Source organism: Elephas maximus, chromosome 7, assembly GCF_024166365.1.
Source record: "Elephas maximus indicus isolate mEleMax1 chromosome 7, mEleMax1 primary haplotype, whole genome shotgun sequence".
NCBI classification, from domain to species: domain Eukaryota; kingdom Metazoa; phylum Chordata; class Mammalia; order Proboscidea; family Elephantidae; genus Elephas; species Elephas maximus.
Window position 1 is genome coordinate 119,345,376 of NC_064825.1, and position 12,936 is coordinate 119,358,311.

Consider the following 12,936-nt stretch of genomic DNA (forward strand, 5'->3'; position numbering starts at 1 on the left):
AATGTTATCTATAATTTGTTATGACCCACACAGTCGAATGTCTTTGCATAGTCAATAAAACACAGGTAAACATCTTTTTGGTATTTTCTGCATTCAGCCAGGATCCATTTGACATCAGCAATGATATCCCTGGTTCATGTCCTCTTTGCTGAATCCGGCTTGAATTTCTGGCAGTTCCCTGTCAATCTAGTGTTGCAGCTGATTTTGAATGGTCTTCAGCAAAATTTTATATATGTGTGATATTAATGATATTTTTTGATAATTTCAGCATTTGGTTGGATCATCTTTCCTATGAATAGGCATAAATATGAATCTCTTCCAGTCGATTGGCCAGGTTGCCGTCTTCCAAATTCCTTGGCACAGAGGAGTGAGTACTTCTAGTGCTACATCCGTGTTTTGAAACATCTAAGTTGGTATTCTGTCAATTCCTGGAGACTTGTTTTTTGCCAGTGCCTTCAGCGCAGCTTGGACTTCTTCCTTCAGTACCATACGTTCCTGATCATATACTACCTCCTGAAATGGTTGAATGTTGACAAATTCTTTTTGGTATAGTGACTCTGTGTATTCCTTCCATTTTCTTTTAATGCTTCCTGTGGTGTTTAATATTTTCGTCACAGAATCCTTCAGTATTGCAACTCGAGGCTTGAATTTTTTCTTCACTTCTTTCAGCTTGAGAAATTCTGTGTTCTTCCCTTTTGGTTTTCTACCTCTGGGTCTTTGCACATGTCATTATAGTAATTTACTTTGTCTTCTCGAATCGCCCTTTGAAATCTTTGGTTCAGCTTTTTTACTTCATCATTTCTTACTTTCACTTCAGCTACCTGATCGATGTTCAAGAGCAAGTTTCAGAGTCTCTTCTGGCTTCCATTTTGTTTTTTTCTTTCTTTCCTGTCTTTTTAATGACCTCTTGCTTTCTTCATGTTTGATGTCCTCGATGTCATTCTACAGCTCTCTGGTCATTAGTGTTCAACACGTCAAATGTATTCTTGAGATGGTCTCTAAATTCAGGTGGGATATGCTCAAGATTATACTTTGGCTCTCTTGGACTTGTTCTAATTTTCTTTTGTTTTGACTTGAACTTGCATGTGAGCAATTGATTGTCTGCCCCACGGTCAGCCCCTGGATTTGTTGTGACTGATGGTATTTAGCTTTTCCGTTGTCTCTTTCCACAGACGTAGTTGATTTGATTCCAGTGTATTCCATCTGGTGAGGTCCATGTGTATAAAAAAAAAATAAAAAATTATTTTTTATAGTCACCATTAATCTTGGTGAAAAAAGGTATTTGCAATGAAGAAGTCATTGGTCTTGCAAAATTTTATCATTCGATATCTGGCATCATTTCTATCACCAAGGCCGTATCATCCAACTAGCAATCCTTCTTTTTTGTCTCCATCTTTTGCATTCCATTCACCAGTACTTATCAATGTATCCTGATTGCATGTTCAATCAATTTCAGACTTCAGAAGATGGTAAAAATCTTCAGTTTCTTCATCTTTGGCCTTAGTGGTTGGTGCATAAATTTCAATAACAGTTGTATTAACTGGTCTTCCTTGTGATTTAAATGCTAATCACATGTAAATAGTACATAATGACATCTAGGGTAGTGTTTGACCAAACAACTGGGCACCATAGCCTAGCCAGGTTAACACATAAAATTACACATCACAAGGTGCAAGCCAATTTTATTTGAATGTCACAAAGATATGGAGCCTTCATTGACTTCTGTGTTTCTCAATAAATCTTCGCTCTTTTTTCCCTCCTCAAATGAGTAAGATTGCAGTATGATACAATAAAAAAAGGTTTTTGTTTAAACCTGTAAAGGTAATTTGACTTTGATTAAAAAATAATGTGGTCTTTTAGCTTTTTATTTTATTGGACATTTATGGAAAAATGGTAGCTTGCCATCATTGTAGACCACATTCTGGTCCTTAGCTAATTATGGTGGAGATTTTTGTATCGCGACTCCATTTTCTCCCAAGAAGTAAATGGTTACTATCCCTTTCCTATGCTACGAAACTACATGGACCGTTTCTTTAATATCTCATACACAGAAAGGCAATATTCCCTATAGAGCTGTGTAGGGAAGACTACTCTGCGTTTAACCTTCAACAATTCTTTCTATTTTTGAGAAATCTCAAGAGAGAAGGAAGATAGAATCCAGCTCCCAATTCTGAAGTGACAAGAGGGCCTATTTCTGTCTCCCAGATCTCTGTAAGCTAGAAGTGTGGATGCAGGATATTGGTAAATGTAAGATATCCATGCTGGATGTAGGATATCAGGGGACATAGGATATCTGTGGCTATACAGGTGGATGCTCTTGTCTAGGACTTGATATTGAGAAGATGATGAGAGATGATACGTAGTTGGTTGCAAGAGAGAGTGTGGTGTGGAGGCTAGCTTAGAGGTGGCTTTGCCTAGCAGCAGAACAATAGTGAATAATCAGAGACAACGTTGCTAGCTGTAGCAAGGGAGAAATTCCAAAGTGATGACCTAAGTGGTGTCAGCCTACACAGATTGTTCTTGTGGCAGAATCTTAGCTGTGCCTTGCCTCTCAGTTCCTATCCAGTCTGGGTTGTCTAGGCTTCTCTTCTATTTTATAAGCTTCCAGATGCCTTTCTGACAAATTCCTTTTCTGCTTAGGTAATGAATTCTAACTTGCGCAGCGGCCTTGACATCTTTATTCCTTAGGCTGTAGACCAGGGGGTTCAGCATGGGGATCACAATGGTGTAGAACACAGAGAGGATTTTGTTATAGGCTGAAGCACTCTCAGGATTGGGTTGGATATATACAAGGAACACAGACCCATAAAAGAGAGAGAGGGCAGTGATGTGGGAAGCACAGGTGGAGAAGGCCTTGTGTTGGGCCTCCAGGGACCTCATCCTACAGATTGTGACCAGGATGTAGGCATAAGAGACCAAGATGACTGAGACTGTGGGGACAGTGACCAAGGCAGAGAAGAAGAGAAGGATGATACTGGCTGTGGTGGTATCTGAGCAGGCCAGTTGGAGCACTGGGGGGATGTCACAGAAGTAATGATCGATGATGTTGGGGCCACAGAAAGGTAGGCTGAAGGCATTCCCTGTCTGTACAGCTGAAATGAACACACCCACAGCATAGGTGATCACCACCAGCTGGACACAAAAGTGCTTGGACATGATAGTGTGGTAGAGAAGAGGGTGGCAGATGGCCACAAATCGGTCATAGGCCATGATGGCCAGAAGCAGACACTCCCCTGTTCCATGGATGCCCATTAGGGCCATCTGGACTACACAGCCTAGAAAGGAGATAGACTGGTCAGTGGTGAGGAAGCTGGTCAGCAGCCGGGGGGTGAACACGGAGGAGTTGCAGATGTCAAGGAAGGAGAGCACACTCAGGAGGAAGTACATGGGAGTGTGGAGGGGAGAGCTGGTGCGGATCAGGTCTATCATGCCTAGGTTGCCCACCAGAGTCATGGAGTAGATCAGCAGGAAGACAGCAAAGAGGAGTTGTTTTAGGTCTGCCTGGTCTGTTAGGCCCAGCAGGATGAATCTCGTCACTGTAGTGTGATTCTGCCCCAATGCCATTCCACTGGTGTGTTTTCCATAGGACAATGAACAAGAGAAGGAGAAGCAAGATTGTTAATATTCAAGTCAAAGAGGTAGCCTTTAACATATTCTGTAACTGAAGAGCCACATCTTTCTCCAAGTGGCAGACTGTTCCCCAAATCGTACATAAATGCCATTGTATCAAGCTCACGCTTACAACACTTTAAGGGTTTGAAGTTCCTTTTAGAATAATGTCTAAATTCTTTATTCTTTCAGACGTCTTGCATGACATACTTTCGTGCTACCCCACTCTCCGTTTACCTTCAAGCGATTCTATGAAGGTACTATGTTATTGCAAATATCTGTGCCTTTCTATATTCTATATTTTCTTACAATGGCCTTTGGTTCCACTGAGCCCAGCTTAGAACTCTGTTGTCTTCCTCTCTCCCTTTCTTTGGGCCCCCTTGAATTTCAAAGACCGTCATTTAGTTGAATGAATGATACCACATCTTAATAACAAATAAACTCCCATTCACTTTTTTTATTGCATTTTCTTATCACTAATAGCAGGAGAGTTACTTAATATGTCAGTAATTTGTACCCTAGTATCTACCCCCACTGCCTGGTGTCAATAAATTAACATCAGTTAATTATCAGTTAGGTAAGAAAGCCTTCCTCATCTCAGGTAATGACAACTCAATTATTTAATTGTTCCTGCTAAAAATCTCCTGACCAATTTTGATCATTTTTTACCTCTCACTCCAGTCTATCAGCAAATCCTATTGCCTCTACCTTTAAAATACATACTGACTTTCCACTCATTCCAAGACATCATTATCTCTTGCGTGGATGATTGTAGTTGCTTTAGCTGGTGTTCTGCATCCCTCTTGTCAGCAGAGCAGTTGGAGTGATTCTGGTAACACACAGGAAAAAGTCCAAAGCCTCATAATGGCCATCCAAGAGCTTCTACTCTGTTCACCACTATCCTGTTACTCTCTTTTATCTTGCCCTTCTTTTTCTACTCTTCTCACCCTTGCTTACTCTGTTCTAGCTATGTTTGCCTCCTTGTTTTTCATAGGATATGCCAGGCATGATTCAGGATATTTGCATCAACTATTTTTATCCCCTTTCCTTGGAACACTTTTGCCCTAGTTAATCATTTGACGTATTCCAACATCTCTTTCAAGTTTTGGCTCAAATGTTTGTTGCTGTTTTTAGGTGCCGTCAAGTCACTTTGAATTCATAGCAACCCTATGTACAACAGAACGAAAGACTGCCTGGCCTTCAGCCACCCTCACAATCGTTGTGTTTGAAGCCAATTGTTGGAGACACTATATTAATCCATCTCTTTGAAGGTCTTCCGTTCTTTTGCTAACCTTCTACTCTACTCTGGTGGCGTAGTGGTTAAGTGCTACAGCTGCTAACCAAAAGGTCGGCAGTTCGAATCCCCCAGGTGCTCTTTGGAAACTGTGTGGGGCAGTTCTACTCTGTCCATAGGGTCACTATGAGTCGGAATTGACTTGACGACACTGGGTTTGGTTTGTTTTTGGTTTTCTACTCTACCAAGCACAATGTCCTTCTCCTGGGACTGGTCCCTCCTGATAACATGTCCAAAGTACTCGAGACAAACTCTCCCCATCCTTGTTCTTAAGGAACATTGTTGCTGTACTTCTTCCAAGACAGTTTTTTTTTTTCTTTTGGCAGTCCATGGTACATTCAATATTCTTCATCAACTCCATAGTTCAGAGGTGAAAATTCTTCTCTTGTCTTCCTTATTCATTACCCAGCTCTCACATGCATATGAGAAATCAAAAATACCATGGCTTGAGTAAGGCACGCCTCAGTCCTCAAAGTGACATCCTTGCTTTTTAACACTTTTAAGAGGTCTTTTTGCAGCAGATTTGCCCAGTGCAATATGTAGTTCAATTTCCCGACTGTTTCCATGATTGTGGACCAAGTAGAATGAAATCCTTGACAAGTTCAATCTTTTCTCCATTTACTCTTATGTTGCTTACTGGTCCAGTTGTGAGGATTTTTGTTTTCTCAGTTCATATTGAAGGCTGTGGTCTTTTATCTTCATCACTAAGTACTTCAAATTCTCTTCACTTTCAGCAAGCAAGGTCGTGTCATCTGCATATTGAAGGTTGCAAATGAATCTTCCTCCAATGGTGATGCCACATTTTCTTCATATAGTCTAGCTTCTTAGATTATTTTCTCAGCATACGGATTGAATAAGTATGGTTGTTTTAGTCATCTAGTGCTCCTATAACAGAAATACCACAGGTGGATGACTTTAACAAAGAGAAATTTATCCTCTCACAGTCTGGGAGGCTAGAAGTCCAAATTCAAAGTGCCAGCTCTAAGGGAAGGCTTTGTCTCTCTCTCTGTCAGTTCTGGAGGAAGGTCCTTGTCATCAATCTTCCCTTGGTCTAGGAGCTTCTCTTCACAGGAACCTCAGGCCCAAAGAATGAGCTCTGCTCCCGGCACTGTTTTCTTGGTGGTATGATGTCCCTGGGTCTCTCTGCTCACTTCTTTCTTTTATATCTCAAAAGAGGTTGGCTCAAGACTCAAAGCAATCTTGTAGATTGAGTCCTGCCCCATTAACATAACTGCCCAGTAAACCCGTCTCCTCCTCATCATAGAGATAAGGTTTATAACACCTAGGAATATCACACCAGATGACGAATTGGTAGACAATCACGCAATACTGGAAATCATGGCCCAGCCAAGTTGATAGATATTTCTGTGGGACACGATTCAATCCATGATAATGGTGAAAGGCTACAACCCTGATGAACATCTTTCTTGATTTTAAACCAGGCAGTATCCCCTTGCTCTGTTTGAACATCTGCCTCTGCATCTATGTACAGGTTCCTCATGAGCACAATTAAGTGTTCTGGAATTCTCATTCCTTGCAATGTTATCCATAATTTGTTATGACAGTTGAATGCCTTTGCACAGTCAATAGTACACAGGTAAACATATTTCTGGTATTCTCTGTTTTCAGCCAGGATCCATCTGACATTAGCAACGATATCCTTGGCTCCATGTCCTCTTCTGAATCTGACTTGAATTTCTGGCTGTTCCCTTTTGATGTACTGCAGCAACCACTTTTGAAGGATCTTTAGCAAAATTTTGCTTGTATGTGATATTAATGATATTGTTTGACAATTTCTGCATTCTGTTTTATCACCTTTCTGTGGAATGTACACAAACACGGATCTCTTCCAGTTGTTCGGTCAAGTAGCTGTCTTCCAAATTTCTTGGTATAGACGAGTGAGCACCTCCAGTGCTGCATCCCTTTGTTGAAATATCTCAATTGGTATTCTGTCAATTCCTGAAGGCTTGTTTTTTGTCAGTGTTCCTTTTTTTTTTTTTTTTTGATGACTTGTAATTTTCCTAGATTCATACTTTGTACATTCCATGTTCTGATTATTAATGGATGTTGTAGCTGTCACCTCTCATTTTGAGTTGTGTCTAACTATCCTATTTAAGGCTAAACCCTGTTTCTCCCAGCATGCCTTATCTGCCTTTTCGGGTTAGTTTTTTTTCTTACAGCACTTATTACCTTTTAACATGTGATGTATCCATGACTTATTAATTTTTGCTTATGATATCTGTCCTGACATTAGAATACAAGGACCACGAAGGCAGGCATTTTTGTCTATTTTGAAATGACCAGTTGCCAATGTGTCAACTCTGATACATGGCTGCCCCATGGGTGTCAGAGTAGAACTGTACTACATAGGATTTTCAACAGCTGATTTTTTTTAAATTAAAATATTTCATTGTGTCTTTTGTGACAGTTTACACACAAATTAAGTTCCCACTTAATAATTTCTACACAATTTGTTCAGTGACATTGGGTACATTTTTCTCATTTCCATTCTGGTTGCTTCATTTCCAGTAATCTATTTTCCCTGTCCTTGCCTGCTTGTCTTTGCTTTTGAGTAAATGTTGACTGTTTGGTCTCATAGGGGTGATTTTTTTAAAGGAACAGAGAACTCAGGAATGATTCAGGTGCATCTTTTGAACTAGGTTATTCATTCCCATCTGTGGAAAAATGGCTTCTGAAAACCTATCAGAGAGTGTCCTTTATAAACTGTTCCTACACACAATGTCAGAGAAAGGAAAATAACATTCCCAGTCAAGAAGAACAAGACCTCTTCACCTTTGGTGGTTACCCTTTCTGCTTTATTTTCACACCATATCTCATTTAAGCCACAGAAGAACCCTGTGGGGGTGGTCTGTGATCCCTGGACACTTCCAAATATCTGAAAGCTCCAAAAAAGTTTTGTTAATTTCTTTGGTGGAAAATTTAACTTGACTTCCACTAAAGTTGTTCATAGTCTATATTTGTCCCACTTAGTGTGTTTAATTATAGGGTGGAGCCCGGTATTCTGCTAGTTGTATTATGTAATATATAGCATGTATACCAGATCACCGTTCTAGAATCCAATATACTGTGAATTCCAAGACACAGTGGCCCCAAGGATTTGGGATCAGGGACTCTGGACCTGTGCTACTCTCTCTTGGAGATTATGAAGAAACCAAGCCTGAGAAATAAATTATACTTAACAGATTACCTCCTGACTTTGTTTTGATTGTCCAGCCAATGGAAGCCAGCCAATGTTAATCACAAGAGGAAGTGGCATGATTAATTTCGATTTTTAGGACTGTAACTGTGGCAATATGGAAGCTGGATTTGTGAAGCAGAGCCTGGATACAGGGTCCAAACCGAAAGCCATTGTGCCTGCCCCTCCCGTGATTGTGTTCATGTCTTTGCCTTCTGTTCACTCTCATTACCCCCACAGTCTGTTTTGCACTCTATCCCCTGCCCCCAAATTAGCTGCTTTCACCACTGAATTTCATATTACCCAATCCAGCCCACACCTCTCAATCCTTTCTTTCTTTTTGTAATTGTGGTTGGGGGGGGAATATATATATATATATAAAACATTTGTCAGTTCAACAACATGCATAATTTCGTGTGACACTGATTATGTTCATCATGTCGTACAACCATTACCACTATGCTTTTTCAAATGATTTCACAACCATTAACAGAAACTCAGTGTCACCTAAACAATGACTCCCTTTTTCCCCTTCCCTCTGTACATCTGCCTGTTTCATATCAGTGGAATCATACAACATTTGTTGTTTCGTGACTATTTCAGTATAATGTTCTCAAGGTTCAGCCATGTGGATAGCATGATGTATCAGGACTTTATTTCTCTTCACGGCTGAGTAGGAGTTCCTGGGTGGCACAAACGGTTAAGTGCTGGACTCGTAGCCAAAAGGTTGGTGGTTCAAACCTATCCAGAAGTGCCTTGGAAGACTGGCCTGGCAATCTGCTTCCAAAAGTTCACAGTCTTGAAAACCCTATGGAGCAGTTCTACTCTGCACACATGGGGTCACCATGAGTCTGAAATGACTGGACGGCAACTAACAATAACAACATGTCTGAGTAATATTCCATCGTATCAATCCTTTCTTGACTAAATTACTCAGCTGCATATGAGGCCTCTGGCCACCCTCTCATCCTTGCAACTTCCCAGGCCCTTTGCATTTTTTTTTTTTTTAATTGTGCATTAGATGAAGGTTTACAGAGCAAATTAATTTGTCATTAAACAATTAATACACATATTGTTTTTGTGACATTGGTTGCCAACCCCGTGATGTGCCAATACTCTCCCCTCCTCTACTTTGGGTTCCCCACTTCCGTTCGTCCAACTTTCCTCTACCCTCCTGCCTTCTTGTCCTTGCCCCTGTGCTGGTGTGCCCAATAAGTCTGGTATATGTGGCTGAGCTATGTGTATTATTGTTTTACGGGCCTATCTAATGGGTGCACCTCAGGAGTGATTTCAGTACTGAGTTTAAAAGGGGGTTTGGGAGCCATACTCTTGGGATCCTTTGCTATTTTCACTGTGTTCTTTCTTGTTCCTCCTTCTATCTCCTCGACTTTTCTTTCTCTGGCTCTGTCAGGACCTTCTCTGCTCCCACTGATCCTTCAGCTCTGGGGTCCCCAGGTGCCAGGGTTTTTTTTTTTTTTTTTTTTTAATGTTATTGTGCTTTAGATGAAAATTTACATTGCAAATTAGTTTCTCATTCAAAATTTATACACAAATTGTTTTGTGACATTGGTTGCAATCCCTGCAATGTGTCAGCATTCTCCAACCCTCCCACCCAGGTTTGTCTGTGGCCATTTGTCCAGTTTTTCTGTCCCTTCCTGCCTTCTCATCTTTGCATTTGGTCAGGTGTTGCCGATTTGGTCTTATATACTTGACTGAACTGAGAAGGGTGTGCCTCATGTGTGTTTTTGTTTATTTTATTGGCCTGTCTAACCTTTGGCTGAAAGGTGGACTTCTGAGTTAGCAGTGGCTGATTATTTAGAAGTAGATCGCCAGGTTTTTCTTCTGAGGCAACGTCAAGATAAACGGAAAAAATATTGAAGGGGACTCAAACCTCCAACTTTTTGGTTAGCAGCTGAGCTTACTAACTGTTTGCACCACCCAGGGACTCTAGCACATAGTTAAAAAAAAATGCTGTTGAGTCAATTCCAACTCATAGCAACCCTATAGTAAGTCCCCCCAAAACCCATTGCCATCGAGCAGGGTCTGACTCATGGCAACCCCATGTTATTTCAGAGTAGAACTGTGCTCCATAGGGTTTTCAGTGGCTGTGACCTTTCAGAAGTAGATCTCCAGGCCTTTATTCTCAGTCCAGCACATAGTAGGCCCACGATACATAGTTGAATGGATGAACGAAAGCTATAAAGAAGATAATAGAGTCTTTTGAAAAGCAAATCAAGATGCAAAGAGGATAGATAGTACTCAGATGGGACAGTGAAATGTATGATTTACTCAAATTAGATGATAACAATTTGAGAGTGATTATGATAAAAATTGGGTAAGAGTAGGGCTTGAAAAGGGATGCACTGAGTTGAGAAACTCAATACCAGCTGAAAGCTGGAGCTTGTGGTGCCTTGTTATCATAGCAGCAGAACCTGAATATAGGATGGGATTCAGCTTGTTCACATGCAAAAGCAAACCACACCAGTTGCCAGCAAGTGGGTTCTGGCTCATGGTGACTTCATGTGTGTCAGAGTAGAATTGTGCTCCATATGGTTTTCATGGCTGTGACCTTTTGGAAGCAAAATGCTAGGCCTTTCTTCTGAGGTGCCTCTGGGTGGGTTTGAAGTGCCAACCTTTTGCTTAGTAGCCCCGCACTTAACCATTAGCACCACCCAGAGACTCCTTCTTCACATACAACGTGAACTGAATCCTCTGGGGAGGAGCACCCGTGTTCCCTCCTTCCAGTCTTCAATGTTTGGCCCAAATCCCTGAGTCCACGAGCCCGGTCTTGAGACTATGACAACAGCAAATTAGTTACGTCAGTTGCTATGGAGGCCCTAGGATGATGTTTTTGAGTTGGGAATATGAAAAGAACCATCCCAATATATTGATGCTTTTGTGTAAGTTGTATTTATTCAGGTAAAACATGTTTTTGGAATAATTATACTATTTAATGTGTATTTGAATACATATATATTGAACATGTAAACTAAGGTGTTTGAAATGTTTATGAGTCTCTCCTTAATTTGATTTGAAATATTGAGGGTAATTAGCTAGATTGAATTAGCTAAATTTCCATTTGATTTTGTGTCTGCTAAAATGCAGAAGAACATCTGATTTACTAAATGTATACATATTGATTTAGTAGATTTTCAAGAGTTAAGTGCTTATGGAGGTGCTTGAAGGGCTGAGGAAATCAGGTACATTAAATGTTTGAATGCAGATTAAAACATGTAACCATTCGCACCATTCAAGGACTCCCTAAAAAATTTAAGAGAATTTAATCTACAAGTTCCTAAATAGCATTTAAATGTTCAGGAGAATTTGCTTCCTTAAATTATTGAAGTTTTTTTTTTATTTTTTAACTTTACTGTGAAATGTTTAAGAGAATTCGGTTGTTACCAGTGCTTAAGTTATTTGGGGGAAATTAATCTGTTTAATTTTTGGGCTAAGTGAATATTAATCAAAGACCAAGTGTGAATGCTTTAAATTTTTATCACACAAATTACTAGATATATAATTAAATTTGTTATATTTAGAAGTTACACTTAACTAAGTTTTAAGTTTACAAATGAAAATATTATAATCGATTAAAGCAAAAGCAGCTTCAGATCTCCCTTTTCATCCACAAAAGCCTGTATATTAAAGACAATCAAACAAAAAAATTCGCAGATTTGAATTTGAATATATTGAGAGAAAAACCTGAAGGATCCACAGGGATTAACAACCTTAATTCTCTGAGGGGTGGTGCTGGGGACAAAGTGTGATTTTGGGAACCCTCCTGGGGTGAGGGAAGGTCTGGGTACTGTCCCAGTGCAGCAGCTTTGTGATATGACATTGATAAGTTAACTGAGAAAGCAGAGTCCTATATAAATCCAAAAAATCCAAGCCCTTTACAGTCAAATTGATTCCAACTCATGGTGACCCCATGTGTGACAGAGTAGAACTGCCCCATAGGGTTTTCTTGGCTGTAATCTTTACAGAAGCAGATCACTGGGTCTTTCTTCCTTTATGCTGCTGGGTGGGTTTGACCCTCTAACCTTTAGGTTAGTAGTTGAGAGCAAACTGCACTGTCTAGTGACCTGCCTGAGTCCTGTATACTCACTTGTAAAGTGAAGAGAATGACTCTTGGTGGGGTTTTTTGAGATTTAGGAGAGGCCTGAGATGGTGAAAACAGCGGTGCTTTGAAAAGAATGAAGTTTATAGTAATCCTGGATGGTGGCGGAGTGGTGAAGAAAAACTGTGATGACGGAAACAAATATTTGCTGAGCCTCTGCTAGGCAGGTGCTTTCTCCATCACTACTTCATTTTAGGAGTAACCTGCTTATAAGGATCCCTGGTGGCACAGTGGTTAAAGCACTCTACCGTTAAGTGAAAGGCAGACAGTTTGAACTCAGCAGCGGCTCTGCAGGAGAAAGATGTAGCAGTCTACTTCCTTAAAAATTTACAGCCTTGTAAACCATATATAGGGCAGTTCTACTCTGTTCTATAGGGTTGCTGTGAGCTGGAATTGCTCTACAGCAATGGGTTTTTGGTTTAACCTGGTTATGGAGTCCCAGGGTGGTGCAAATAGTTAACACGCTTGGCCGCTAACCAAAAAGTTGGCAGTTCGAGTCTACCGAGAGGAGGCTCAGAGGAAAGGCCTGGCAATCTACTTCTGAACGATCAGCGATTGAAAACTGTATGGAGCACAGTTCTACTCTGACACACATGGGGTCACCAGCAGTTGGAATCGACTCCAGGGTGACTGGTTAAACTGTGAATAGTCACAAATGGATGAATTGAGATTTGGATCTGGATAACCATGTGGAGAGTTATTGGCATAGTCTCCTCTTCA

At 40.5% G+C, this 12,936-nt stretch overlaps 1 protein-coding gene across 1 annotated transcript; it reads right to left on the minus strand.

Annotated features, from left to right (window-relative positions):
• Positions 1-2,589: 2,589 nt before the first annotated feature.
• On the minus strand, positions 2,590-3,564 carry LOC126080579 (olfactory receptor 1009-like). Its single transcript, XM_049891772.1, has one exon. The coding sequence runs from the start codon at positions 3,562-3,564 to the stop codon at positions 2,590-2,592; it is 975 nt and encodes a 324-aa protein (XP_049747729.1).
• Positions 3,565-12,936: the final 9,372 nt, after the last annotated feature.

Coding starts and splice junctions, on each gene's coding strand:
- LOC126080579 (XM_049891772.1), bottom strand. CDS start 3,564: ATGGCATTGGGGCAGAATCACACTACAGTGACGAGATTCATCCTGCTG.